The 27,974-nt window shown below is 53.0% G+C and overlaps 11 protein-coding genes across 11 annotated transcripts; 4 read left to right on the top strand and 7 right to left on the bottom strand.

Annotated features, from left to right (window-relative positions):
* Positions 1–222: 222 nt before the first annotated feature.
* On the bottom strand, positions 223–1,832 carry BKA58DRAFT_169501 (uncharacterized protein). The gene is made up of 2 exons (XM_046165141.1): positions 377–1,832; positions 223–305 (listed from the first exon to the last, which is right to left on the bottom strand). The coding sequence occupies exon 1, from the start codon at positions 1,517–1,519 to the stop codon at positions 470–472; it is 1,050 nt and encodes a 349-aa protein (XP_046024869.1). The 5' UTR covers positions 1,520–1,832; the 3' UTR covers positions 223–305; positions 377–469.
* On the top strand, positions 1,833–4,100 carry BKA58DRAFT_169466 (Alpha/Beta hydrolase protein). The gene is made up of 3 exons (XM_046165139.1): positions 1,833–2,498; positions 2,562–3,098; positions 3,167–4,100. The coding sequence occupies exons 1-3, from the start codon at positions 2,146–2,148 to the stop codon at positions 4,008–4,010; spliced, it is 1,734 nt and encodes a 577-aa protein (XP_046024868.1). The 5' UTR covers positions 1,833–2,145; the 3' UTR covers positions 4,011–4,100.
* Positions 4,085–5,400, bottom strand: BKA58DRAFT_169451 (class I glutamine amidotransferase-like protein). Its single transcript, XM_046165138.1, has 4 exons — positions 5,117–5,400; positions 4,817–4,883; positions 4,375–4,705; positions 4,085–4,302 (listed from the first exon to the last, which is right to left on the bottom strand). Exons 1-4 carry the CDS (start codon positions 5,181–5,183, stop codon positions 4,159–4,161), a joined length of 609 nt encoding a protein of 202 aa, XP_046024867.1. The 5' UTR covers positions 5,184–5,400; the 3' UTR covers positions 4,085–4,158.
* A 542-nt stretch (positions 5,401–5,942) lies between these two features.
* Positions 5,943–9,202, bottom strand: BKA58DRAFT_169476 (uncharacterized protein). Its single transcript, XM_046165140.1, has 4 exons — positions 8,774–9,202; positions 8,272–8,689; positions 6,387–8,222; positions 5,943–6,332 (listed from the first exon to the last, which is right to left on the bottom strand). Exons 1-4 carry the CDS (start codon positions 9,061–9,063, stop codon positions 6,309–6,311), a joined length of 2,568 nt encoding a protein of 855 aa, XP_046024866.1. The 5' UTR covers positions 9,064–9,202; the 3' UTR covers positions 5,943–6,308.
* An 861-nt stretch (positions 9,203–10,063) lies between these two features.
* On the top strand, positions 10,064–11,141 carry BKA58DRAFT_169431 (uncharacterized protein). Its single transcript, XM_046165137.1, has 2 exons — positions 10,064–10,393; positions 10,453–11,141. Exons 1-2 carry the CDS (start codon positions 10,198–10,200, stop codon positions 10,803–10,805), a joined length of 549 nt encoding a protein of 182 aa, XP_046024865.1. The 5' UTR covers positions 10,064–10,197; the 3' UTR covers positions 10,806–11,141.
* A 3,032-nt stretch (positions 11,142–14,173) lies between these two features.
* On the bottom strand, positions 14,174–14,562 carry BKA58DRAFT_411258 (DASH complex subunit Hsk3 like-domain-containing protein; the record flags this gene model as incomplete). Its single annotated transcript, XM_046172286.1, has 2 exons — positions 14,174–14,264; positions 14,360–14,562. The coding sequence occupies 2 exons, from the start codon at positions 14,560–14,562 to the stop codon at positions 14,174–14,176; spliced, it is 294 nt and encodes a 97-aa protein (XP_046024864.1).
* Positions 14,563–14,873: 311 nt separating this feature from the next.
* BKA58DRAFT_457264 (uncharacterized protein) lies at positions 14,874–15,378 on the top strand (the record flags this gene model as incomplete). The annotated part of the gene is made up of 2 exons (XM_046174626.1): positions 14,874–14,987; positions 15,119–15,378. 2 exons carry the CDS (start codon positions 14,874–14,876, stop codon positions 15,275–15,277), a joined length of 273 nt encoding a protein of 90 aa, XP_046024863.1. The 3' UTR covers positions 15,278–15,378.
* Positions 15,379–19,635: 4,257 nt separating this feature from the next.
* BKA58DRAFT_169305 (ent-kaurene oxidase) lies at positions 19,636–21,906 on the top strand. The gene is made up of 6 exons (XM_046165136.1): positions 19,636–20,302; positions 20,351–20,387; positions 20,441–20,532; positions 20,582–20,666; positions 20,722–21,393; positions 21,469–21,906. Exons 1-6 carry the CDS (start codon positions 20,030–20,032, stop codon positions 21,891–21,893), a joined length of 1,584 nt encoding a protein of 527 aa, XP_046024862.1. The 5' UTR covers positions 19,636–20,029; the 3' UTR covers positions 21,894–21,906.
* Positions 21,907–22,163: 257 nt separating this feature from the next.
* On the bottom strand, positions 22,164–22,571 carry BKA58DRAFT_439564 (uncharacterized protein; the record flags this gene model as incomplete). The annotated part of the gene is made up of 2 exons (XM_046173698.1): positions 22,164–22,270; positions 22,358–22,571. 2 exons carry the CDS (start codon positions 22,569–22,571, stop codon positions 22,164–22,166), a joined length of 321 nt encoding a protein of 106 aa, XP_046024861.1.
* Positions 22,572–23,124: 553 nt separating this feature from the next.
* On the bottom strand, positions 23,125–25,231 carry BKA58DRAFT_384249 (plastidic glucose transporter 4). Its single transcript, XM_046170248.1, has one exon. The coding sequence runs from the start codon at positions 25,127–25,129 to the stop codon at positions 23,408–23,410; it is 1,722 nt and encodes a 573-aa protein (XP_046024860.1). The 5' UTR covers positions 25,130–25,231; the 3' UTR covers positions 23,125–23,407.
* Positions 25,232–27,215: 1,984 nt separating this feature from the next.
* Positions 27,216–27,936, bottom strand: BKA58DRAFT_169289 (uncharacterized protein). Its single transcript, XM_046165135.1, has 3 exons — positions 27,861–27,936; positions 27,684–27,783; positions 27,216–27,620 (listed from the first exon to the last, which is right to left on the bottom strand). Coding segments are annotated over exons 1-3 (417 nt in total). The 5' UTR covers positions 27,862–27,936; the 3' UTR covers positions 27,216–27,304.
* Positions 27,937–27,974: the final 38 nt, after the last annotated feature.

The raw sequence follows: 27,974 nt of genomic DNA, 5'->3' as shown, positions 1-27,974 counted from the left end.
CCGGTACTGTACGCATGATCGTGCATATGGTGGGGTTGTCCTTGTAGAAGGTGGGCCCGACACTCTGGGTGCATTGTAAGCAAGGGCATCTCGAAAAGGGCAAAGCTTCCTGCTACAGACACAGAGCTCCGGTAATCCAAGGAGAGGACGGTGGAGGTCTATATGTAAGGCGATGATCGAGGCGACGCTATTAGTTGATACGTTGTTTGCTAAGAGCTCCCCCACACAGCATCCACGTCTGTTCCATAAGAGACTTCAACTACAACGGTGCCAGATGGAGCAGACTGTAATAAGTTCGAAAAGCCGTAAGTAGTAGAAGGGTAGATGCGAGAGCTACTTCCCTGTGACTCTCTACCCTCTGCTAACACACCCATGGTCTCTACATCATCGTCCGCTTTCTTCTGTCATATTACCGCCAACGGTACCTTGCAAGAAATATCAATCCTCTCCACGACGCCAACAACTCAACTCACTGCAAGGGCTGTTGGATGACTAATTTTCCAAACCCTCTTCCGAAACCGCCGACTTTGATAACCTCCTGCAATGCGTCTTCAGCGGCGCCTTGGAAGACTTCTACATTCGGAAGCTCGAAGCAGCTGCCGTAGTTCTCCACGGCCCACTGCAATGCTATCCAAGCATGCCAATGGTCTTCCGGTCTGGCAGGGGTGTCGATCACATGCGGAACACCAGGTGGCTGAATGCGCCAGGCGTCTTTTGTGTATGCAACCGGCATGCGGAACCCGCCATCGAACTTGGTTACAGAAGCCAAAATAGCCGAAGGATCATTCACGCTTCGCACGACCAGGTCTGCTGAAGACGAGGTACCGACAGCGTCCAGGACATGAGAGATCGGGCCCTCACCAAGAGCCTCCACCGCAGCGACGATGTCCGACACGACCGTCGGCGAGGCGTAATCGAAAACCAGCGTTGCACCGATCCTCTTCAGCAGCTCATGACGGGCTGGCGAAGCAGTAACCAGGATATTCTTGCAGCCACTGGCACGCAGAAACTGCACAGCGCTGAAGCCGACGCCAGAAGAGGCACCCCAAACCAGAACAGGCTGCGTGTATGCCGTCGGAGCGGTAGGTAAAGGAAATTGGAACAGATTGAATACCGCGTCTGCAGCCGTCATTGCCACTACAGTCAGCGCTGCGGCATGGCTCTCCGGAAGATTAGACGGCACTTCGAATGCCATGTCTTCTGGGCACGCGAGACGTCTTTGGTGTACCCCGTACTTCAGAGATCGGCCAATGCCCGAGGGTGTATATCCCGCCACGACGCTTCCAGTCTTGATCCGCGATCCGGTAGGTGTCGATACAACAGTGCCGCAGAAGTCGTAGCCACTGACTGTCGAACGTATGCCGAGTTGTGCATGTTTGGCGTCTGCCGGGTTGACACCTGAGTATTTTACTTCCACCACTATCTCGTTGGCCGCAGTGTCTTCGTGTTTGATGTCGTTTCGAATCTCGATATGGCCGTCATCGTTGACGTACAGCGCCTTGCTGGATATTGTAGCCATTATTTATCTTGGTAGGGTGGTAAGTTTTATTCCGTGGATTGGAGCAGCGAAGTCAAGGTCAGAGGTGAGGTGAACAGAAGGATACAATGATATCAACTTGGAAACATCTCGTGGTGTAGCCACTGTTATAGAGTTACCGTAGTCGGTACCCGAGCATGCCGGGCTTTACTGCGCGCCGCACGTACGTATGCGATGAAGGAACCCTAACCCAGGAAGCTACCGGGAGCTAGCTATTGTATCTGTCCGACCCTGTCAGTCTTGACGCTTTTAGCATCAGACGTAGTTGGAGGGGATGTGCCAAGTCTTCGGCCGAGCACGCCCAGTTCTGTTGTACGATTTTCGAACAACGGAACCGGGCGAACAAACATTCCGAAAGTATAGCACACTGCTCTTAGTCCTTCCTCCGTCTATTTCTCTAACCACAAGCCTACTCACACCTTAACGTCGGGAGTTTGAAACGGTATATGCGGCAGTCAAACTCGGCGTCGTGAAGTTGGTAAGTATGCTTCAAAAAGCAACAAATAGGGCCATTGCGTAGCATGTTCGACTATTGGGATACGATCAAATCAATTCTATTCCCATAACTACATTGTATTTTGATACATATTCATCATCTCTTCGCTACTATGGCTCAATTCAAAATTGGCTCAGTCGACGTTAAATTCCGCGATGCCTTCAAGCAGAATATCCCTCCACTGGATCAGAGGACGACCGAGCTGCCACCTGGTCACAGAAAGCAACCAACATACCGCCCGCTCACAACAACGACGATTTTCGACCAAGATCAAGCTCTTACGCTTCGAGATGGAACGGTGATATACGCTGACATATTCCGTCCCAAAACTGACGAGAAAGTTCCTGCAATCGTCATGTGGAGCCCATATGGTAAAACTGGAACGGGTATGTTAAATATCCATACCATGCCACTGCGAGCTGGTATACCAGAAACCCAATTATCCGGCTATGAAGACTTTGAAGGGTAAGCAAAAAAACTAAGATAGCACGAAATCCGAAGTGAATCCATTACTGACCACAACTCCAGTCTCGACCCTGCAGAATGGGTCCCCCGCGGCTACGCCATCGTCAACGTCGACCCGCGAGGCGTGAACAACTCCTCCGGCAACATCCACTTCTGGGGCAGCACTGAAGGGCGCGACGGGCGCGACGCCATCGAAGAGCTCGCCAAACTACCCTGGTGCTCTGGCAAATTAGCCCTAGCAGGCAATTCCTGGCTCGCAATATCCCAGTACTTTATCGCTGCTGAGCAGCCACCGCATCTGGTGTGTATTGCGCCTTTGGAAGGTTTGTCAGATCCTCTGCGCGAGCAGACGATTCGTGGGGGAATTCTGAATACGGCGTTTAATGAATGGATTGCAACCATGTTGATGGGAAGGAATATGGTGGAAGATTTTGGTGCAATGGCCAAGATGGATCCTGTACCTAGGGAATACATCGATGATAAGCGTGTGGATATGAAGAAGATCAAGGTTCCCGCTTATATCGGAGCCAGCTATTCATCAACTGTCCACACCATCGGCTCCCTACGAGTTTTCGAGGAGATCCAGCATTCAGACAAGTGGTGCGCATACTTCTCCCTTGCTCTCGATCCCATATTTCCCAAGGATAGACTGACGACTCCGTACCTAGGCTCGTTCTCCACGCCTCCCAAGAATGGTATGATCTCTACAGTGTAAGTCGCACCGCAGACCTCGCCCGATTCTTCGACTTCCACCTCAAAAGCCTCCCCAACGACTGGCCCCAGACCGCACCAGTCCGCATAGCCTTTTTAAACTTCACCAAGCCAGCTCTGTTAGACCAAGAATACCCAGATCTACCATGGCACCTCCCCACTGCCACTGTCCAGAAACTGCATCTCGGTCCCACGGGCACCCTCACTGCAACCGCGCCACTCGAAGAAACCATCGTCTCGTACCAAGCCGACTCCTCCTCCTCACTTACCTTCACATACGTCCTCCCAGACAGAACCGTACTAACCGGCCCCCCCACCCTCGTCCTCTCCATCGCAGCACCAACGCATAACGACCTAGACATCCACGCCCACATCTTCAAAGCCTCCGCAACTGGAACCATACTCTCTCACCTAAACATCCCCATCCCGCCCAACACGCCCCTCCCTACCGTAGAAAACATGACGCGAAATAGAGTCTGGCGCTACCTCGGTCCCAGCGGCATGCTGCGCGCGTCTAAACGCCATGTCTCAGACACGCTGCGCGGGAAGACGTGGGAAACGCTGTCGCTGGAGCGCGACGAGAAAGTCGTGCCGGGGGAGGTGGTAAGACTGAGTGTGCAGCTCTGGCCGGCCGGTATGGTGTTTGAGGCTGGGGAGATGCTTGTGTTGAAGATTAGTGGACAGGAAATGGGGTTGAGGGATCTTCCTGGGGCGATCGGAATGGTGAATGAGAATGTTGGGGTGCATAAGGTGTATGTTGGTGGGGAGATGGAGGGATATCTTGAGTTTTTTACGATTTAGTGATGGGGAAGGGGGTAAAGGAAAGCCGTTCCATGCCCTTTGGTCTAGCCATGACCTAATACCATAATACGTCTTTTTACCCCTTGATACCGTACATCGAAATCACAAAGGCCGCTTCTAAGCCAAGCAATCGAATCCACTCCTCTCCCTACAAGGTCTCAGCACAAATCATCGGCCCTTCTACCTCATTCCTCTTCTCCTTCCCACAAAGCTCTTCCACAATCGTAAGCGCAAAGAGCATCGCAGTGCCCGGCCCACGGCTCGTGATAATTTTGCCATCCACCACGACCCTCTGCAAAGGGACACATGGACAAAGTCAGCATATGTCTCACATGCATTTCATCTCATGCAATCAGAAACTTACCTCCTCACTATACTCCCACCTCGCCTTCTCGACCTCTTCCCTCACACTAGGGTGGCTCGTAACTCTTTTCTTGCCTCCATCCACAGTCTTTTCCGTAGCAATTAACTCCGCAGCAACGAGTGCCGTTGTCGCCGCGCAAATGGCTGCAACCCATTTCCCACTTTTACGGAAGTTACCTATCAATTCCAGAACCGCGTCACTGGAGCAGAACGTCTTGGCTCCTGGTGCGCCGCCTGGGAGAATCAAGATGTCGTAGTCTTCATGCGCTGTTTTCAAAGGCACGGATCTTAAGTCTGGGTAGTCGGGCAGGATGCGTATGTTGCGTGACATGCTGAAACCCCGAATGAGTCGCTATACTTTTGGGCGGATATTTAGGGGATAGGGCCGAAAGAAGGGATGGGGATGGGGATAGGGATGGAGTATAGGGATGGGGAATTCTTACTGTGCATGATTTTCGTTCTTAAGCGCTACACCGACGGACTTTACTTCAAAGCCCGCGCGGGTCAGGACTGGGGATGAGTTGTCAGTTTCTGTTTGTGTTCAACCTTTTCGTTACTCATGTCCTTCGGGATAAGAGAATATAGGCGCTCAGTAACGGCAGGAGTGTGTACAGGGTGCACGCGTGCGAGGCAGAAGATGTGCATCAAGTAGCCAAAGCGCAGTAAAGACCAGATTGGTGAGCGTGAATAATATGCTTCCAATAGATCATCTGAAGTTAGAAAGTTGATGTTGCAAAACATACCGTCGTAAGGCGTCACGAATTCAATCTCCTCCGATCCATCCGCGACCAATATCAGAACTTTCGGCATCGTGGGTTATGATTGAGAGGACTATCGCATTTACACTGTCTTGGTGCGAGTAGCGTTGTGTCGTGGTACGAGACTAGAGGGTAGTCGTCGATGGAAAGGGCTGGTGTTGTAAGCATAGTAACCCAGGTGGCTCCACACTTTAGCTACACATGACGTATGCGGAGCAGAGGAGGGGCTCGGAAACACGTTCCGAACGTTTTGCATAGACATGTCTAGAAATTGCATGAGGAGCAGGGAATTCAACACTGATAGTGTAAATGCGCGGCAAGCTAATTAGTTCGTGTAACAAATCACTCGTCACAGCCAACCCCACAAAAGTCAAGTAAAAAGAGTTGTCAAAGATATAGCATTCGCAGCCTCTCCTCCGCGTTACGCCCAAAGCCAAATCGTTCATCAAGGATATCACAAAAAAAGACCCGCACAGTACATCGTCTAGGTTCCCACATCTCCTATATACACACACCTTTTGCCCGTCTTGTGTGCTTTGCTCGTATATGAAAACTCGTAGGGAGTCCCACCTAGATTCTCATCCTGTGTGTAAAAAAACCCTCGAGTCGAACTCAGCAAGCATCGTTGAAAGACACCAAAATGTGCAGAAGATGCGTAAGCCACCACCTTTCTTCTTCTATGCATTCGCGTGGAAACGCCGGGATATCTCTCTTTCTCTCTCATAAGCTCATGCAATGTGAAACGAGCCGCCTCATTCCTATAAGACAGGACGTCTTATACGAGTAAGTGGCCCGAACGTCTTCGTCAAGATATTAGAGCAGTTGTTGCAACGTGATGGAGCGCCTGCCTCCTCCATCTTGCTGGCTAGCCGGTTGGGAAAACAAAAGCAAACAGGGTATGTCACAAAAACGAGGAAAAAGAAGCCAGACCGCGTCTATCGTTGCAAGTGGTAAATCGCATCGCGGAAAGTTTGGAGGTATCAAGGCGAGGTAAAGACTTGTGGGTGAACAAGCAAATAGGCCCCTAGCATGACCATGCTCGCGGAACTCCGAAACACCGGGTACATCGTGAAAGCAAACGCAGACATAGGTTCGTAATATGCCCCCAAAGGGCCCCCAGATTGGTGTTTGGGAATTGGTGGTGGATAATGAGGAATGCGCAAAGGATTTGCTCAGATCACAAGCTCATAGTCAACCATTCCTGTAAGTAGCTCGTTAGCGTCTGACTTTTGATCTTCGAGAAGAGGTTACTTACCCATTCAGCAGGACCGGATGATTGCAGGCCTTGGCCCATGGCACCCATCGGAAGAGCGCCGAGGTTCTGGCCTGGGAAAGGACTGGGACTTGCGATGGCAGTGTCTTTTCTGCGCAATGGCGCTCTTCCACTCGTATCGTCCGCATCCCCCATTTCAAGCTCCTGTGATTCCGTTTTGCTCGCACCACGAACACGTTTCGGCGCAGGTGCGACAGTGCGTGTCTGTGCCAAGTTCACGGAGCTGTGGGACTTGGGCGGACCAGGAGCGATTGGAACCACACCGCTCGGTTTCGAGGATGTCGGTGTGGTAGCTGAGGACATGGTACCCGAGGCGCCTCCACCAGAACCGGTAGATTTTGGAGACTCAGACTCGGCCGCTTTGTGGGACGTGGGAGTCGTCACCGGAGTGTGCGCGATTGAGTTCTTTCGCGATGACTTCTTTGACGATCGCGTAGACGTTGTGCCTACAGGTGCGTTGCCGCTTCCGCGATTGCGCTTCTTGATGACATCGGTCTTGAGCGACAAGGGCCGAACAACGCCGTGCAGCTTTAGGAATAGACCACATGCATTGCAAAGTGGATGTCCCTCTGGGTTGCGTCGCCACAAAGGCGTCGTCTGGGTAAAGCAGTTGGTGCAGGTTGTGGGGGCACCACCGTCACCCTGCTTTGAGCCACCAGGACTCTGAGGCCGTGATGGAGCTGCAGAATTAAAGCCAGACTCTGGCGGTGAATTGGGTGACGAGACTAGACCATGCATGCCCTGGTGCAGCATTCCGGCAGCGTTAGGTGTTGAGCTAGTGCGGGGTATTTTCTGGCGTCGTGGATCGCTCCCTCGATTGCGTATGTCGCTTACAGAGGCAGCCGAGCCATGCGTCCGCCCAAGACTGCCCCCAGGACTCCAGTGGTCTTGCGGTGAGTGCACCATTTCCGTGCCGCCAATTGTGACGGTCTTGCGTGGGGGTCCTGCCGGGTATCGCGCTTGCATCGGGTTGAATTGATTCGAGAGATTTGTTTCCCACTGGTAGCCAGCGTTGAAGTCAAGTGACCCGTCCTCCATCTGCGAGTAGTCCTGTGGCATGGTACGGTCTGCAAACGCGCTTCCTTCGTCGTCCTCGGCGTCGGAATCTGCGCCAAAGGTGAACATGTTCTCTTGACGTCCCATCTGCATCTCGTGCTGCTGTCGTAGCGGCAGATGGTTGTGGAGTACTTGAGACGGATCTACATGACTCGACTGGCCGAACGACGACGCTGAGGAGAATGGTAGCGAGCCGCTAGTGCTCGTGACTGGACTGAAGACAGAGTCGGGACCGCCAGCTCCGGGATTGAAGATGAACTGCGGCTGCATGGAGGTGGACAGGTTGGAGGGTCGGTGGGGTCCATACGAGGCGCCGCCGTGCGAGTTGCGGATGTCCATGCCACTCCGGTCAAAGTACATCTGGTTGTCCTCGGGTATGGGCTGTGGAGTGGAGACGGTGGAGGGGAAGGCGGAGCTGGGTGGGGAGTAGTAGTCGGTGGAGTTGAGGGAGGAGGCCATGGACTGCTGGTTGAACATGTTGGAGTTGAAGGCGTTGTGGCTCATGAGGGGCGAGCCGACAGGAGAGAAGCCCGAGAAGTTCTGCTGGTAAGGGCCGGCAGAATGTATGACGGGGTCGTCGTGCATGGAGAAGGTGTCTATGCTGAAGGGGGCCTGGGCCTGTGAGGCCGGGAAGGTGGGGGGCTGCATGGAGTGGTCGAGCGAGTACTGGTGCAGGTCGTGCTCAGCCTGGGCGTCGGTGGGTATCATGATACTGTTGACGGGAGGGACCAGAGGAGACGCTTCAGCGCGCCGCTTGGGAGGCTGATAAGAGGTTAGTGAGGACATGATAGACGAGAGATAAGAGACTCACTCGTCGCTCGTCGATGCTGGTCTTGCGGACGTGTCGCGGGACGTAGCCAAATTCATCCTCTCTGTGGATAGTAGGAGGCACCGAGGGCGCGGAGGCGCGGGCGAGGGAGAGGTTGTGGTCGTTGGCTAGATGCGGCTTTCTTATCGGTATCGCTGGGGCTGTTGCATTAAATGGAGCCGCATCCTCATTCGACAATTCGGGCGACAGGCCTGCAGGACTGCCGACGGATGACGGAAATATAAAATCGTCCAGGTTCATGGCGTCGTGGGGCGAGTTCTGCTGTACCTGCGCTTGCTGGTCCTGCGACTTGCGCAGCTGCTGGGCGATTCCGCTGGGAGCGGATCTTGGCGGCGGTCTTGCGCCTGCTGTTGAGGGCGGCGGCGGCATCAGTTCAGTGTTGTGCGCATCGGGAGCGGGCCTGCGCGCGAGGAATCACAGTTAGCCAGCTGGTCGTGGGTAGTCAAGTGGTAGCGACGCAAAAGCAAGTGCGGCATATGCGTACCCTTTATTGCGATCCATCTCGGCGCGGCGCATGTTCATGGCCATCATCCGCCAGGTCAAGTTTTCCATGCGCTCAGCATTGGGAAGCTGCGTCTTTGCCCGCGAGTAGAGCTTCCAGATTTGCGTGCCCAGCGGGTCGTTCTTCTGCAGTTGCTCTGGCGATTCCACGCTGGGGGTGCCCGCATCGTTGCCGAATGCTGGGAAGATGGCATCCTGGAGCATGCCCCTCTTGGAGCTCGTGTCATGGGCCGACTGAACCTCCATTTGGCCCTCTGGTCTGTCAAAGTCCATGGGTTTTCAGACGGGGTGGTGCCCTCTTTGGTGGGCGGCGGATATTGCGAGCGTGCCTCTCACGGGAAAGCGATGATGTAGCTGCGTCGGCGCGTGCTCTGAATCGGATGGGCGCACCCCACGTTAGCTGCGGACCTCAGCTGCAACCAAGCCGAAGTAGGCCCTGCACTGAAAGGCGACTGCGAGAAATAATACCCAGGCTCGAGCGGCCTAGAGCGTTGTTATTCGGTGTGTGAGCTTGTGCCTGCGTGTTGGCCTTGCACAGCGACAACGGCCGGTCACGAGTAGATATTGGACTGTGGCTGCTGTCCTCCACGGGGAACAAGGCTCGAAATGTTCGCGCTCCCGGGACCAGTGAGCGGCGCAATAATTGAATTGCAGCGATGCGGGCTCCAGCGTACGACGGGCAGCCGGTGGCACTGGGTGGGTCGTGAGTCGTGACGCTGGGCCTTGGTGAGCAGAATGAGATGCGTGTGTGGAGCGTTCGGCACCCACGCTCGCTGCTCGCTGCCCCCACCATTCACTCTCTTCACTCTCGGACGCCAATCACACGTGCAGCCCGAGTCGCATCCCTGGGCTATGCCTGGCCGTGCACCCTAGCTGCTAGGGTCCTGTTTGGGGCGTTCCCTACCCTCGCAACGCGGCACGCCCTCTCCACACTGTCGTCAAGTGCGCGACTCAGAAAAGCAATGCTGCGAGCACACGACACCAATACCTGACGCGTTTGCGGCGTGAAGCCTCCGGGCCCGCAGTCACTGCAACCTCAGATGCGATGACCCACGGCGGTCGAGGTCATGGCCCGCGAGGTGTGTGTGGGCTGAACGGGAGAATGCTTGCCTTGCCGCTTAGCATGCACGCCCTTGCTCCTATCGAGACCGCCTGAACCGTGCTGCGAGGATACTTGGGAACCCCGGACAGAGTCTCGGAGCTCAGAATCAAGAGCGGCCAATTTGTCGGCGTGCTTCGCGCTGTCGTGCAGACAAGACACGCCAGCCAGCACCAGAGCCCTACCAGAAGGACCTTAGACCCTCGGTGTTTCGTTTCGAGAACAACTAGAGAAACCACGATTCCATCTGCACTGCGCTGATCCCGGGACGTCACTTCCTTCAGGACTCGCCAGTTTTCCCTCTTGACATGTTCTACTGCACGACTACGGCCCACCAACACCAGCCGGCAAAAGCTTACGCGAAGAGACAGCCCGCCTCGATTGGCTCCTGTGCATTGCCTACCCGCTCCTGTCGACGTCTACAGCGCCTAGCACCCAGGCGATGCTGTACGTCTACGCTACGCTGTAGTGTCGATGGACGCTGCAATTCACAACCCACGGCAGGTATGCCTTGCCACGCCTGCCTCACCGTCAACGCGAGCTTGTCAGCCGACTGCATACAGTAGCAGTATCATGTCTTGTGATCAGCGCCGAACAAGAGGGCTTTCACCGCGTGTATAGATCCATAGCACTCCCATCGTTTACCCGACGGTGGAGCATGTCATCCGAATGGTGCCGAACGCGACTGCATCTCGGCACTTCCTTCCCTAGATTTCCCGATAGCCTCACAAATCTCAGGGTCTTTGTTTACCAGGCCCACAGCTATCGACGGGCGTGTGCGACAACGGATCCACCGCACGTAGCGCAGAGCACGTGGTTGCAAGTGAACTGCGCTTTTAGTCGCTCATCCGACAACGCCTGGCGGTACCAGAAAACATACGCCAGTTCAAGTTTGTGGCGCATTCAACAACAGTAACACTGCAGCTGACGCCATTGGGCTGCTGCTCCTCCCGCACAGGGCATTGGCACAACCAAATTCTGCTTCTTCACAATTATATACTTTCAATTCCCAGCCTGGGGGCCTGACTGACATGCGGTTCCGCAGTCAAGATCCGGACGGGTGGGAGATACATTACCAGGACAATGCAAGATCCAACGGTGACGCGGACGGTGGAGATGACTGAACTGTAAACTCGAGAACACATGCAGCTTGTCCTGTAGCCGCTGCCGCTGTCGGCGGACGTACCTCTCCTTCTAGAACTATGCACCTATTGCTGTTCGAGATCTCGAATTCATCTTAGGGCCGCATCGGGCAGGGAAGACTCGACGGCTCCTTCAAGACACTGTCCGACTGACAACGAACCACGTTACATTCCCAACGATCTCGAGACATCCTGAACGGTACCTGTGGATCGGACGCCGTTGCTTTCGCTCTCTCGCTCTCGGTCCCCTCCTTTCCCAACCGGACGACAATTTTAGCCGCGAGCTGTCCCTAATATCAGCCTACAGGGAACTGGCTATTGGTGGACTCGTTTCATGCAGCATATTGCTTTTCCAGGTCGAACTGCGTACCCACCGGGTTACCCACCAAAGTAAAGGGTCCAGGGCGATGTTGATCTTTCCACTCGACTCCCTCCGGCATCTGCAATGGCATTACTTCGGCCGTCGATTTCATCTAGCACCAGCCGCGAACACCCAATGTTTGATGTTGCGCGTCCGCTAACCCGGATACAATCACCGGTCCCCTGTTGTCCTACCACTGTGGTGGGGTTTCACATGTCAAAGGGTCGGAAACGAAAAAAAAAGGTACGAATACACATGGGGCGCGCAACAGCGTAAACAACTAATCCTGCATCTCACTCCTACACAAATCCTACAGGAACAACCCGCCCGCTAGCAGTTACTCATCAATGTCAAAACCATGCATAGGCAGGGTATGCCATATATTGATCGCACGCAACAACCCCACGCTCATTGCCCCAGAGAGTAAGCGGCCTCGCTGCTGTATCCCCTGTCTCATGCAAGCCTCCTAATCCACTTGCATCTGACTTGCATGCATGCAATCAGCCAGGATGTGGAGCCTAGACGCTTTGCTAAACCCGACAGAATCCGCTCTAACCTCGCTTGTCGCCGCATTGCCGACTTGGGCCACGCTACAGACGCAGAAGTCGTTCAACACACTTGCAATTTTACCATGCTGTTCTGGTTTCTGCGGTCTTGCACTGGCTGTAATCCTGATTTTTCTTCTTGCCGACCAAGCGAAGCGACCATCCGATCCCGCTCTATTTCATTTCGCTCGTGCTTCTCCAGGACTACCGCGGAAATATCCGTTGCGAGCACGCAATGTCCGGACGGCTGTATGGCGTGCTGGCTGCTGAAATTTGTATACTACGCAAATCCACAACTGACGCGGAACTACCCAACCGCCCGACCCGCTGAAGAAATGGTATTACACAGCCCCCCCCCCCCCCCCCTCGTCTTAACACAAGACGGATGCACGTCTTTGTTGGTCGAGTTGAAACATTGGCTGTCTGCTGAGTGGGCAAGGTCGCATGCGCTTCTGATACGAAAACGCGGGATGCCCGTGGGGGTCCGTGTACGTGATTCATTTAGGCGTTGTATATTGGCAAAATGATTCGGGGGAAATTTCCCTCTGGACGATGGCGATGGCGCCTCGCCCGTCCGTCTCTCTCCTCATCGACCACATGGCCGCTTGGACGGAGGGCGATCCACAGTTGGGCTCGCAACGGTTGGCCATCGTACTGGGGGGTAGATCGTGGGTTAAGACGACGGCGGGCGGGAAAGGGTCCTGCTCGTGTGCTTGCTGCCGCGGCGCTGACGTGGAGGCTCGCGTGCTCTCGTTCCGTTTCTAGTCCTTGTTCCGGTTGATCAGGCCAGGTCAGCCTTGGTCGGGCGCTGCGACTCGATGTCACTCGAGCGTGTTGTAGCGATCAACGCTTCGCCGATGTAGCGAGAAGACAATGACGTCTGACGGCGCTACTCGGCGGGCATGGGTAACGGAGATACTGCGTTGCGTGGCTCGGCGGGCGGCGTGAAATGTGCGAATAGCTTCATGGCTGGTCGTGAAATCGTGAGGCTGTTCTCGCAACGAGGTCGAACCGATCGAGGTAACCCGGGGACTACCATGGACTCTCCTCACCGTCTTTTTATTCTCATCGTCATCATCCGTCGTCCATCATCTATCCATCCCAGGTAGGTAAAGTCGCATCAATCCAAAGCATCCTGTCTTGGCGTTCCGGAAGAGGCTGTCGAACAGCGGGGCGGAAATCGTATCAAGCGGCGATAGTAAACACCACCGAATTCAACACACAAAGACGACACCCGTCTACTTATAAACGAAGCACACGCACGCTCAGACCCAGCGAAAAACTCTACGCCCGCATAGATAGGCCGGTGAGACCATCGCTCGTTATCATTGCGCGATTGATAACGCCACGCTTAGTGGTCCATGATTGACTGCCAACCCCCCCTCCAGGGGGCCATTGAGCCTCACAAACTCTGAAACGTGGCGATCAAGCCAATGAAGTCTGGGGAAGCGTAACGACGTGCGTGGCTGGCCTTCCTATCGTGGACATGAACGCCATGGCAGCGAGGAGATAGTAAAGATAGTGATAGTACCTATCTCTCGGTAAAGTCGGTAAGTCGGTAGGGACCCTTATCTGATGCAAGGTACGCGGGCATGCTGGTTGGATATTAGTATCATTGGATAATGGGGAGCTGAACGCGGCGAACGGGAGCTATGCTGGTGATCTGTTGGTAGTCTGGAGAACGTTGGGGAGGGAGCAAGATATCTGTGCGCGGTTTCAATAGTAGGTTGCTGACTAGGGGGTCGCTCGCCGTCGGCCACTGTCTAGTTTCATCTGCGAAGTGATTGGAACGACGGATGGGCATAACATGTTGGAATGACGAATGTAGAGTGTAGGGTGTAGGGTGGGATGGGTGACTATATCGTTATGGTGGTGTCTGAGTACATTGCTGGGTATCTACCACACGGTCGCACAATCGTGCATTATGACACAACGCGACGCGTCGCGTCCACAGGACCAATCCATGCGTCTTACAGTGAAGCCTATCTTCAAGAAGTATGGGTGCTTCAACTGTGATACGCTCCTGTGATCTGACCCAATTCATCTCTTGCTGGCTGGCAAGAATACCGCGTGTCTTCTCTGAAGAGATGGGGGTACCTGGCCTCCCCATCTCCTGCACAATATCCGTTCTCGTCTATCGTTGTAGATACAACTCCGCGGCGCGTTATCGTCGATCCGTATCGTGGTACTTTTGGTGGGATGGTGCATAATCTCTCTCCTTTCTCAGCCCGCAGCCTCACTTATCGCCGTCCTTGCCTTCCTTATCACCATTCCCACCTCCGCCTTTGACCGTCTCTTCACCCAGAACTTTACTCGCTGCCATAAACCTACACATATCTTATTAGTACGCTATCCTGTAGCAGAAACCCAACATCTCCTCGCGCAATTTCATGGTGCATGGATAGAGGGTGTCGCAACTCACATAGCACCAGCATATCCACCCAGCCCACGCATATCCTGCGCCTGACCGGCTGTCATACGCATCAAGCTTTCCAGATCCGACATATTCGCTGTTAATTGCGCGAGTTGCGCTTGTAGGTGTGAGAGTTGGCGCGGCTTCTGCGAGGGGACGGTGCTGAGGCGTGAACCACCGGCTGGGGTGTGTGAGCGGGGGATGTTCGACATTGCGATTGTCGAATCGTTTTCTTTTTTACGAGAGCGACGATAAGGGCTCGGACACAAGGTGGAGAGGCTTCGACGGAGTTGTTTGTTTGTGTTGTGTTGGAGTGCGTGCGTGTGGGGGAAGGCGCGTCGCACGGCATCGGCTTTGTTGGTGGGACTCCCGCGGCGAAAACGGCTTGGCGGTTGATTGATATCCACCGAAGGTCGTCGACTTTTTCCCCCCAGATCAACTTTTGGTTCATCGCAACATGACTATGCGCCGCCATTGACACGTCGTTGTACCGAACCACACTGCTTCTGGAATTTCACGAGCCATGGCGACCCTTCAGACGGTCCGTCGGTGGATCATGACAGCTGCCGTCGCTTCAATCACAATTACGGGAACTATCTACGGCGCGGGATTGAAAGGGCAGCAGGAAGTTAAACAGGTATGCTCCGCCATTCTTCATATATCACGGCTCTCTGTTCTACAGCCCTACTCCTTCATGCGAACGCTGAGCATTCCCTCGCTTCAAACATTCAACTATCTGGCGTCACCCACTAACCCCACTACTTGTAGAAAACACGATACATGATCGAAGCCACGCCCGAAGAACGCATCGCACAGCTCGAAACCACGCGCGCCCAGTTAATGCTTAAGAAGAACGAGATGGAAAGGAAGATGGCTGTCTTTGCTGAGCGCAGGAAGGAGAAAGAGGCGCGAGAGAATGGGAAATGAGGTGTTGGAAGAGACAGGGTCGGATAACTTGATGATTGAATGGGATAATTCAACAAGAGGGGAAGAGTGATCGTGCTGGTATACATGAGAGGCGAGGGTTGAGAGACAAGAGATGGAAGAACGAAGGCGCACTAATCGGGTCTTTGATCGCACGAACGAACGACTGGTTACAAACGAGATGCGCAGGCAACACACTCCGCCTAATGCCGGCATACGTTATTCGAAAAATGGACCACTGTTCCTTCCGCCGCCGCAGGGCGCAAGGCCAATCCAACCCGCAGTCATACATCTCGAAACGAAGAGCCGACATGCTCAACACCCATCTCGACCACTGCAACAACCCCACATACGAGCACGAGCAGCCTGAAAATCCCGCCAAACAGCGAACACCAGCCGTATTCCATATCCGCTATTACCCACACGCTTTGTCATCCCCTCCGCGGAACACATCGCCACGTCGATCTTTGTCGATCCTGCCATATCCTCCACATCGCTTTCGGTTCTCCGTCTCGCCTCGGTTCGCTCTGCCCGTCGTTCTCGATTCGATCGACCCTGCAGATTTTAGATCCGCTAGAACATATTGCTGAGGGTCCAGTGGGTGGTCGCGTGAGGCTGCCTTGTTGGTCGCCTGTCATCGAGATGGTATGCAACATGAACGGCACGGCGTTGATCTTTACGCGGCCTTGCAGACGAGCTGTATGATGACGGCATGGGTTATATTGTGCGGAGATGGGCTGTTACGGGCGGAGAGGGCCGCTATTGTAGTGTTCGTTAGTGTGCAGAATGTCTGTCAACATAGCTATCTTGCACACCAACGAACACGACAACAGCGTCCTCCTCCGCCTGTAATAACTCATCACTCAATGCGAAGAGTGAATTGGCGGGTTTCTGCTGGCAAATGTTGGTTTTGGAGATGGCTTGAGTTGGGTCGAAGATTCAGCATCTCAAGGAGCTGTGCGATAGAATCTCATTACTTGGCCTTGCGAAGGATGGGCTAGAAGCGGCTGTTTCGAGCAGATCTTGAGAGCATAGGAAAGGTACTCTTCGCGAAAGTTTGGGGAGGAAAGCGCAGGTTCGTAGGTGGACTTGGTGGGCTCAAATATGTTGTTCGCCAAAACTCTACTGTGGTCAAGATGGAAATGCCAGATGCTAGTGCTTGCGATTGCTACTGTTTTTGCGATGCTTCTCAGAGACCACCTCTGTCTTTCAAGATCATTGCTTCCCTATTGCCTCTCTCTACAATCATGCCCTCTCAACCATCTGCACCAGCAACTTCCGTCCAACAACACAAAATGTCCTGAATAGGTGCTCACATTTGGGAGGATTCTTGCCATAAAAATCTGCTTTCCGCGAATACTTTGATTTTTCCTTTCGTCAGCCACTCACACATGCTAGTCCGATCAACAATATTCAACAACGCTTCTTCATCCTTAACGCCCCTCAACTGTATGCACTCGTCCAGTATCCGTGTCATTATGAACGATCCCTTTCGTCGCCTCTGGTCCGTTTTGAACAGCATCCACCCCTTCTGTTGGACTCGTCAACGTGGTTGCGCTTCATCTACTGTTTGCTAACATTGCTGTTGTACGACAGTCTACCCCCAACGCCTGTCTCCGGGCCTGTCACCTCATCGACAACCCTTTCTAGTCGGCCATCTATCCATCTGCTCTTTGGAACAAGCCAATGGCTACTGGATCTTGCAAGCACTCAACGATTGCTGGACCTCGCATCGCAGATTTCAAGCTACTTCAAGACCTCCCTCTCCGCCTTCCTCATCACATCTACAGCTTTCATGCCCACCTCGACGTCTGTCTTATCATCTACCTCCAAGTATACCTCAGGATAGTCCTTTGCCAAACCAGGCAGCGATGATAACTTCGCCTGGTCAAGGTCAAGGGTCTTGCCAAGAAGATCATCTGGGCCTCATACGACAGCGGACCTAGATTGTAGTTCTACGTCTAGGAGCGCAAAAAGAGTACATTAGAATTCGCGTTCAGTCTCCGCCTTCCACCAGCACTACAGTCCTTCATCCACAGGATACAAGGAACGCCATTCACATCAACACTAGTGAGGACGGTCATCAAGAAGGGTTTAGACAGCACATTCGATATGAACAGACAGGCCCAAGCAAGTGGAAGGATGCAGGTTGCGTGAACTCAGCCCTCAGAGGCTAGCCCTTCTGTCCTCCCTATTACCTTATTGTTCGCTTGAACCCCGTACAGGTACGTCGAACCTACACACACTTTCATCTCCATTTCACTTCACTTCACTTCACTTCACTCTTTTCATGCTACTTCATACCACTTCGCTTCTACCTTTGCTAGTCATTTCGTAGAATCCGTACTACATAGTTTCTCCTGGTAAGTTACATACATTAGATATTCTCGATTTCCAAGTAGAAATCTGCGCCATTCGCTCCCCATCAAATTGAACTCATCGTTTTCCGCTATCTCGCCATCTCGGAAGCGCACAGTTTCTTCTCCTTGCATACCTCCGTCTCCTTCTTGGTTTCTTCAAAGCGGCTCGTCAAATCTAATATCAACTTCAACGTCCTCATTACCCGATCCAACTGGATAAGATTTGTTACCGAATTCCTCTTTTAGGACTCGGAATGAACGCACTCGGGATGTCACACTGCTAACGTTTCCATAGAACATCAAGAGCTGCGCCCAAAAGCTCTCAAGAATCTGGCCATCGACTCCCTCGCCGCATGTCTCTCGTCACGCAGCTCGAAGCGCCGTCAGACGCGCCTCTGATTCATAAAGGCTGTGGCTTTGGCCATCACGACTTGGGTGTTTTGGGGCGGAGAAGGGTAACGGACTGCTAGTATATTTGTCATGAATTCATCTATATCTGCCTCTGCAATTCACTGTTCTTCTCGTTCTTGACTGGTGACATCTTCTTTTGCAATCTGATGGGATCGGTGGGTCATTGGAATGGTTCGACCATCACATTAGGACCCGTGAACGTATTCCGCTCAGAAGAAACAGAAAGACACAGCTGCTGACTACATTGTTGACTAATACCTTCGAACTAGAAACGGACAAACGAAGCTTATTGCAGAACTCTAAAGGTTATTTGTACCTCATCATCTCAAACTCAGTTGCATCTCAAGGCCATACGCATGCTGTCGACGGATGTGGATAGGTCCCGTGATGGCACTGGGTTGTGGGTATGCCATTATCTAAAGCTCGGATTGATGACGGCGAAGAGGTGGAGAAATCGGCCCGCCTACTGGTGATTATGGGGCAGTGACCGGCTTCAGCAACGAAAGCGAAAGCGAAAGTTTGACTACACATTTGCGTTTTGGACGGTAGAGCTCTTCTTTCCTCTGATTGGGTACCGAATACGCGCGATACGGCGAGATAAAGTTTGTCGAGACGAGGATTGTTCTACAGCTCGCTGGGTGACACAGCGGTGTTGTAGATGTGGCAGTACGTATGTCTTTTGTAATACTACGCGTTGAGCGTGGCTGGCCATGTGCTTGGGTTTTGACTTGAAATGCGCGAGATATGGGTCTGACTTAACGGCGCTTACTTCTTCGTTGCCTGGTTGGACGCGTGGACATGTCCATTTGCTAGGGTAAGCGACACGGGATCTTTCGCATCGGCTATATGGTTTCTCCATGGGTCTTTCATGATAGATTGCTTACGCTGGATTTGTTGGAGGACAAGGAGGGACGTCGTGCAGCGACATGTCGGGGCATCGTGATCCGGTGTGTATAGCCATGCCCTCTTGCTTGTGGGGTCCGTGCTGCAGGTTCTGATTCTCGCAAAGTTGGGTAGTTGCACAGGCAGTCATATGTCGGATCCATCGACTTCAAATACGAACCAGTATGAATCATAATGATGGAGAATTGCCAGCGAAGAATGGCAGGCCTCGTCAAATTCGGGTACATTCCCGTGCCGGTGCAGCAGCCTCGCGTAGAGATCTCGGTTAGATGAACGGAGGACGGAAGAGGCATCAGCCGCAGCAAGGGTCCATCAGCTCCTTGCTGCACCTGCCCTCCTTTAACGACCTGTTTACACAAACATTTTCATCGTGTGCTGTGTGCACCGACACGACAGATGATTGCACTTTGATCGCCAGAACGGACGCGTGCGATCCGTTGTCAGGGTCCCGCTGAAGCGTCTCACGGACCTCACCAATGTTCTTCCAGGGTAATGATCCTTCCAAGCCGCACATACGCGTCAGTCTAGGCTGCTTGGTGAAGCACGTCGGGCGTACTCCCCGTACTGCAAGGCCATCGATTGGATCGTCTCACACCGTCAAAGATAAAGATCGGTGACGCTGAGGCATATTCAGCAGCCTCCACGAAGAACACACGAGAGACTTGCTAAGAATGTCCGGGTTTTCCCCTTGGCCCGGTGGTCCGACGTCGAAATCGACTGCAAAGCTGAGGGCTGAACTCAAGGTGTAACTTCGAAACGCAACGGTAAGGCTTGGCCTGGGGATCGTCGAGCGCTTTGCCTGTCACACACTAGCGGTCAGCTGACGGCTCTTTCGCTAGCAGCGCGCTCGCCGGATCCAAGGTTCCGGTCTGTGTATACACCGTATCAACCGTATAGAGCGAAGCGCACCAATGATCCTGGCGTTTCTAGACCAGGGGAAACATTCGCGATATATGTAGAAGGGCGACCGCGTGATGACTTCGTCCGTCACTCACCATCCACCTCCCAGACATCAACACGCAGCACCCGCAGGTTGGCAACGTTGAACCAAAGGGCGACCCCACCACCGCTTACCTCGACGATGGCCGCCAAATTCGAAAACATCAACACCTCCGTGGTGCCTCCTACGCAGGAATCTACGATGATGGACAGCAAAACTATGGCGCAATTGACGCACACGCTGCAGACTGTGGCCATAGCAACCCTCTTTTTCGCAGTTTGTGCATACATCCCTAAGCTCAAGCGAAAGGCCCAGCTGGGAAGCCTGCCGGTCCTCGGCGGAGAGAGCGGAGAGAAACACCGACAGGCATACCTCACTTCCGCCAAGAAGATGTATGAAGACGGTTACGCCAAAGTAAGCTACTCATGGGTGTATTTAAATGCTCTTGCTTACAGCCGCTAGTTCAAAGACTCGGTATACAGAATTGTAGGAGAGCAGGGTACGTTAGCGTATTCCCAGAAAAAGATATATGCATCGCTCATACCTCTCTAGGCGAAGACAACATTGTCATACCCTCAAGTCTGCTCCCAGAGCTGCGAAAACTCCCTGATGATGTTCTCAGCTTCCCTGCCGCCGTCAAGACCGTATGTAGACATGAGCAATTGATGTCGAAACAAAGCTAACCGCCTGTAGCTCATGGAAGTCAAATACACCAAACTGCAGGTTGAGGGGCAGACCGGTCTTCATGCGGTCAAGCAGGACCTCACGCCAGCACTCCGTAGGTGGAAACGAATAACGCTGCTCGCGAGCTGATGAAGCTGATATAATGGTAGCTCGATTAAACCCAACAATCGCCACAGAAGTCGACAGCGCACTACGAGAGGCTATGCCCCCATGCGAAGAATGGACTGACGTTTACATTTTCAAAGAGCTTGTCGATGTCATTGCAAAAGTCTCCGGTCGCATCTTTGTCGGACCAGAACTATGTCGCAACCCAGAATACATCAAACTCGGAACAAACTATACAATGGATCTCGTGGCAGGAGTCACAGCTTGCAAGAAGGTCCGCCCATGGCTGAAGCCGTTCCTGTGTCCCCGCCTCCCAGAGATTGTCAAGCTTCGCAAGATCGAGCAACAACTAAGCGAGTTTCTGCGTCCGATCGTAGAGGAGAGGATGACCGCCAAATCAAAAGACCCGAATTGGCAAGAGCCAGACGACATGCTGCAGTGGATGATCACGAGGGGTCAAGGTAAAGACTCGATCGACGACATTACCAGGTTCCAACTCAGTCTCATCTTTGCCGCCATCCACACTACGAGTATGACCGTCACCAGCATCATGCACACACTCGCCGTCACACCAGAGTACATTGATCCTCTTCGCGAGGAGATCCGCAACGTCATGGCCAACAACGATGGAGTCATCACTTCCCGCGCTCTGCAACAAATGGAGAAAGTCGATAGCTACATGAAGGAAGTTATTCGCTTCTACCCAACAGGCTACAGTAAGTTCCATCCCGTCAATCTCGCGTGAATCATACTACCGTGGAAGAACATGACAACTAACCCTCCCCCTCCAGCGGCCTTTAACCGCCGCGTCCTCAAAGGCATCACCCTCAGCAACGGGCAATACATACCCCCTGGCGTCACCATCGAAGTCCCCTCCGCAGCCGTCTACCTCGACGAAAAGAACTACCCCTCGGCCGAAGAATTCGACGGTTTCCGCGCCTACAAGGCACGCGCCAGCGGTAAAGCAGCAGATATCGCGCGCAACCAGTTCGTCACCACCAATGAGACCAACCTCAACTTCGGCTACGGAGCCCATGCGTGCCCCGGTCGCTTCTTCGCTGCCAATGAGATCAAGATGATTTTGGTTAGGCTGATTCTCGAGTATGATGTTAAGATGCCGAATGATGAGACGGAAAGGTATCCGATGGTTGATGTGGGGACGCAGAGTATGCCTGATCCAACGAAGGCGTTGAAGTTTAAGAAGGTGCAGATTTGAGCGCGTGGGATGGTGTTGGTATGGATCATATACATATGACAGGGAAGAGCATGGAAGCAGGTCTAGAGACGGTGTTCCGCTCAGCTTGTGTATCAACTGTTGCGACGGGTCGTTGTTTCTGTCTAAGGAGCTCCGCTGCTATTTTCCGCGGCATACCTTTCTCTCTTTTGGGACTTCCTCTTTTCCAATAGGTCAATGTCATTCCTCTGGCCGAGCAGCGCCATGCTTTCATTCCACAACATATGTGTCCGCTTCCTCACATCCACCCAACTATGCAGTGTCTCCACGTACTTTAACGATACCCGAAGATACCACAGCACTCCTTCTATCCCCGGTATAATCATCGATACCATCCTGACTCTCCGGGGTAACGTTACCTAACACGAAAAAATGTCAGCTTTCTCCCTCCAAGCACTCAATCACCACCCAACCTTATGTCGGAAGAAGAACAAATAAAGACATACCATCTCTACTTCCTCCTCCACTCACAGCGTCCCAACCCATACACCCAACCACTCCAATAACAAACCCCACAACATTCACTCCAACGACTGCCAGACTGGTGACGAGGATGAGTAGAAGCACGCCGGGGATGTTGGTGGCGGAAGAAGCGTTTCCACTGACTATAGCGGGAAGTTTCGTGGGTGTTAGCATGAAGGGGAGGTGATCTAGTGGCATGGTTGGTGGTTTGATGGATGATGATTGGGATGGATTTGGAGGCTGGTAGGATGGTAGGATTGTTCAAGGTGTAGGCATATGGGGGAAGATAATATAGAAGTGCGTTGTACGTAGACCAATAATAAGGCCCAGTCTTCTAATGCTACCCCAAAATGAGTGTAATAAACGCAGTGCTAATTATCGATATTGTTGGTCAATGAGCGTACTTCCACGAGGGCGATGAAGAGCGCCTTTCGTGTACGTGTAAAGAGCGTGAAACGGCATGCGGAAGAACATGTTTTGTAGGAGGCGCTAGTCATCGGTGTAGAATGAGTGTGTCTGGATTTCGTCTTAAGCTATGCTGAAGACGATGGGACTGTCTTGGGATTGTCTGAGTAAAGATACAACTTCAACATCAAGTGTGGGGTTCAAGGGAGATGACAGGAGGTCTTGGGTTTTGCGTTGGCATTTGAAGGGGTTTCTGGTTCGGGTCTTAAGGGGCTGCTAACGTGGGGATGAGATGTGGTCAGAAGGCGAAAAGGTGTGAGATCTAGTGAAGTTTTCGCGCAATGTGGGTGCGATGAGGGTGCGCTGGAGACATCTAAGCCTCTTATGGTTTCTTATATAGAATGTATCAAGGTAAGACATGCAAAAACCTCAATCGTAATGTTATAGGGAATGGTAAAGTATGTTTAAATCAAAATGTACATTGTGGGTATATTGTAATTATCATATCTTCCGACCAAATATTCCGGCGTTCATCATACGCTCATAATACGAGCATTCATCCTAATGAACCTCTACAGTTTCAGATGCACGTAGCAACTCGAAACCCTTCTATCGAGACTCTCCATCTCCTACTCCTCGCGTCCGCGCCTCCTGTTGTTATCAATGAAGACCTTCTTGAACCTAAAGTGGCACAAGTCCTTGGTAACCTGCCACGAGCTCTTCGCATTCTCAGCAACAAGCTGACGAGTAGGCTTCTGGAACAACTGATCAATCTCCTCCAGCGTCAGATCCTTAGTCTCAGGCATGAAGAAGATCTGGTAGAACCAGCCCAGCACGGCGATACCACCGTAGAAACCCAGCGCAAGACCAGTCTTGGTGAAGGTATTTTGCATGCCGGTGAAGTTGTAGGTGACGATGAAGGAGGACAGGAAGAGCCATCCGGTGGAGGTGGTCATACCGTAGGAACGGAGGTAGGTGGGGTAGACCTCGGAGGGAATGACCCAGGTCAATGCGGCGTAGGAACCGAAGAACAGCTCGTAGAGGATCAGACCGGTGAAGTAGGTGCCTAGAGTAGCGCTCAAAGAATCCATGTGGTATGAAATACCGACAAGGACGAGACCGATCAAGAAACCGGGCAACATGGCAATGGCCCAGAAACGACGACCGCACGTCTCCATGAGGAAAATGGCAGGGATGGTACCGAGGAGGAGGGAACCGCCTCCGACAAGAGACATGTAGTTGGCGGTTACGGTGTCGAAGCCGACTTGGTGCATCAGGACGGACATGTAGTACATGATGGCATTGATACCGGTGAACTGGCCGAGGAAGATCATGATGTTGGCGTAGATGATGGCACGGCGAGCACGCGGCTTGGTGAAGAAGTCCATCCATGGGAAGCGGTTGGTGCGTCCAGCAGCGACCTCAGCCTCTTCCATCTCAGTGCTGACCTTCATGACGAAGAACTCCTCGCGAGCCTCATGGGTAGCAGTACCACGGATGCGCTTCCAGACCTTGAAGGCCTCAAGAGGCTTTCCCTTGTGCATAAGGTATCTGGGAGATTCAGGCATAAACAGGATACCGACACCCATGATGGTGGAGAAGACGAGCGAGCTACCAAGGATGTAACGCCAGTTACCTGGTACAGTGATGAACATAGCGGCGACAGCGTAGCCGAGAACTTCTCCGAGGGCGATGTTGAACTGGTAGAGGGAGACAAGGTTACCACGGAGTCTGCTCTCGACAGTCTCAGCGACGTAGACGGGGACGGTACCACCTTCGAGACCGACACCAGCGCCGAGAATGACGCGGGCAGCGACGATCATGCCGTAGTTCATAGATCCAGCTTCGAGCGCACCACCGATGGTGTAGAGGATACAGGAGATGATGATGGCCCAGCGGCGACCAAAGTATTCGTTGCATGGCGAGATGAGGAAGGCGCCAGCGACGGCTCCGAGCGGCATACCAGAGTTGACGAGCGAGTTTTGCTGGGCAGTAAGGTGCAGGTCGTCGGGAAGTGTGAGGTTAGCACCAGAGATGAGCGATTGGTCCAAGCCAGATAGCAGACCACCCATGGATGCGAACGCGACAATCATCCATGTGAAATGCTTGGGGTTCTTGAACTCGATGTCGAAGAAGCCCTTCTTGTAGTTGGCCTGCTCCAACTCCTTCTCAAGATCTTGGATCAGGTTCTCGGATTCCCATCCTCTCGCATCCTCGAGTTGTTCTGTCTTTGCCTTGGGGGCGGAGTAGTCCGGTGTAGGTGCGACCTGGATCTTGTCGGCTTTTTCTGTTTGCAGAGTCTGTTGCGGCGACGAGGTCTCCTCAACCATCTTGGTGTCCTTCTCGTCCATGATGGGCAGTGATCAACAAAAAATCAACAGTGAGGAAAAGAGGAATAAAGAGGGAGAAAGGCTGCAGCAAAAGGCTGGTATCTCACAACCACCCCTCAAGCGGACGCATCTCCGCCCTTTATAAACCCCAGTGGAGACGACCCATGCCCATGGAGAAGCCTCCCCATGGCGCTCTCCATCCCACCACAAACGTGACGTGACGTACGCGTGGAGTCTCCATGGCACCAACGCGGTAAAAAATTTGCCTTGCGCGGATCGCAATGCCGGGGCAGTAAGCACCAGCGCAAAGCCGGTTGTTGCAGACTTATCATGGGCTGCCCAGGAAGAGTATAGACGAGTGGAGATAAACAAGCAAAGGACCGACCGTCTTGGTGGAGCTTGGCTGCAAAGAAGCTTCTAGCGCCCCACATGCGGCTCTGCGGTTGGATCCAATATTCCTGCCGAGATACTCTCCGGCTAGGTGTGGAAGGTCGCGCGTGTAGTCGTCTCGAGGAACTTTTGCATACCACAGCAATATGTCTTGATCGCTGATATTGAGGGCGCCAAGTTTGACATAGAGATAAGCATCGCGGAACATGCGGCAGTGGCGCATGGCGTAACGTTCGCGACCAGTTCTCCCAGTTCCCAAACTACCAGGCATCTCGAACGGCCCAACCAATACCAAACTCTGCGCGCTACGCCGACAAACAACGCGCGCAATGACGTCGAACGCCCTCGTGATGTGTCAGGAAACGGCGCGAATAGCAATTCCCCCAAGATCAGAAAGTCCATGCGTGCATCGGAATCGGAGCATGGGGAGGGGCGGGTTAGTGTGAAGGCCATGCATATCCCCTCACCATCGGAGAAAACGCTTTACTTCGGCGCCCATGCCTGTTTTGGACGGGCCGGGAGTTCTGTGCAGAGGGCGCATACCTTACTCAAGTACGCCGTCCGACTTGTTCCGCTCCAGCCTCGTCTTCCCCCGTTCTCCAGCCCGTGTTGTTGGGTAGGTGGGTGGAACCCGGGGTCCTCGCATGGCTCTCGCATGGCGGGTTGGGGGACGCTTCGGGCAGAACCGGCGGCGCAGACATCACTGTTCAAGCATCCGGGAGAGACAATGCTTGGTAGGTCTTATCGCACCCAATGTCTTGTCGCTGATGGCGGTTCATGAACCTTACTACAATCCCTCATCTCCAGCACTGAAGGCGATATCGATAGCTGCGACTAGGCATCAGACCAGCACGGCGTTGATCTGAAAGTCGGAGGTGGACCACATCGCTAAATCCTCCACCACAGCGCCAACATCGGACCATTCGACTGCCTCCGACATTCTAGAGCTCCGATTCAATACACTAGCACAAGAGCCATTTGAAGCGATCAGCTAAAACAGTCTCCATCCGACGTATACATATCAAGCATCGTGAACTGCATGTGCAGGCGGTGTACCTGGTCGAGAAGCTCCAGTGGAGCGTGCCTTGACTCGAGCTACTGGAAATCCCATACCATGGCCTTGGCTACCTGAAAAAGAGCTTGCATAACACAATGCTCATGGCGTGCATGGATCCACTCTGGGTTCCAAGAGTGATGTTTTGCTCTTCTCTCTCTCCCTTTTTATGGTAATCTTGGTGGTGACAGGTTTCAAAGCGCTCTTCGTCACGGTTGTGTTCACTGTAGAAACAGTCCTCATCTCAGCTTGAGCAGCATTTTCGAGTAACCACTCAAGGTAAAACTCAACCCATCACTACCATCGCGGACTTTGACCTAGCACGGGATTGTTTCATTCGTGCCTTGCGACGGAATTGTACTGAATTATAGAGAGCATGGCGTTCTACTGCTACAGCGCTGTGAATCGCAGCATATGTATGCGACTGTACCTAGGTATCGTCGCACAAAGAAGGACTTCGCCGCACGTCTATCAGCCATCGCACAATAGACAGAGAGGTTTGTTCCTGACGCAGGAGAGGTCATCAATTTCTCTTCGTGCATTATTCCGACCTCGAACTCTTAGGAGCCGATGAACAAACGTCTCTGCTGCAGCGACCTTGTGCCGCAAGCGCTCATTAACAGCTCATCTGCCGCGTCATTCGACATCAACCAACCCTTCTTCCTACCTTCCAAAACACCACAACCTGGAATTTTCCCCCTCTCTTCTTTTACTTCCCTCCTCAATTCCACAATCCTGTCTTCAGCGGCCTTTTACAACTTCGACATCTTCTCCTCCCTGCCCACTAACCCCGGATGCGCGACCCTCACCGGCCTCGTAACAGCATAAAACGCCATCCCAGCACTCTTCGTCGAAAACTGCACCTTCGATCCTACATGGAAGAATGCGAAGTCGCCGGCGACCAAGTGGTGAGTGATGCCAGTTGCTTCATCCAAGACGTCGATCTGGCCACTTAGGACATATTTTGTTTCTTCGAAATCATAAGAGGCAGGTTTCGAGGGCCCGGCTTCGATCTTGTAGAAGCCAGATGTCAGGTGTGCGGGTGAGCAAGGGGTCTGTGTGCGGATGCTGGCGTGGGTGTTAGTATTGGGGAGAGTGGAATGGCCGGCTGGGAGGGAGGGGTCTATTTACGTATGAAAGTCGGCAACAGTCGCATTATCGCCTTTTGGCAAGGGAATAAACTCATGGCCTGCGCCTTTGATGACAGTGAGGGGGACGAGGTTTCCAGACACTGTTTGTAAGATGCGCGTTAGTAATGCTGTGAGATCGCCGTCTTGCTTCCATCGCATTTGGGAGGGTTGAGCTTACTGTTTGACGTAATCTGGATAATTTCGAGTAGCAGTAATGGCAAGATGGTGCTTGAGATAAGAACAGTGTAGAAAGCATGTTATAAAAGAACTAAGATGATGTTGTTCGTGCCTC

Source organism: Alternaria rosae, assembly GCF_020736505.1.
Source record: "Alternaria rosae strain MPI-PUGE-AT-0040 chromosome Unknown BKA58scaffold_5, whole genome shotgun sequence".
NCBI lineage: Eukaryota > Fungi > Ascomycota > Dothideomycetes > Pleosporales > Pleosporaceae > Alternaria > Alternaria rosae.
Note: the sequence above shows the minus strand (reverse complement) of the source record. Positions and strands in the feature narration are given on the sequence as shown.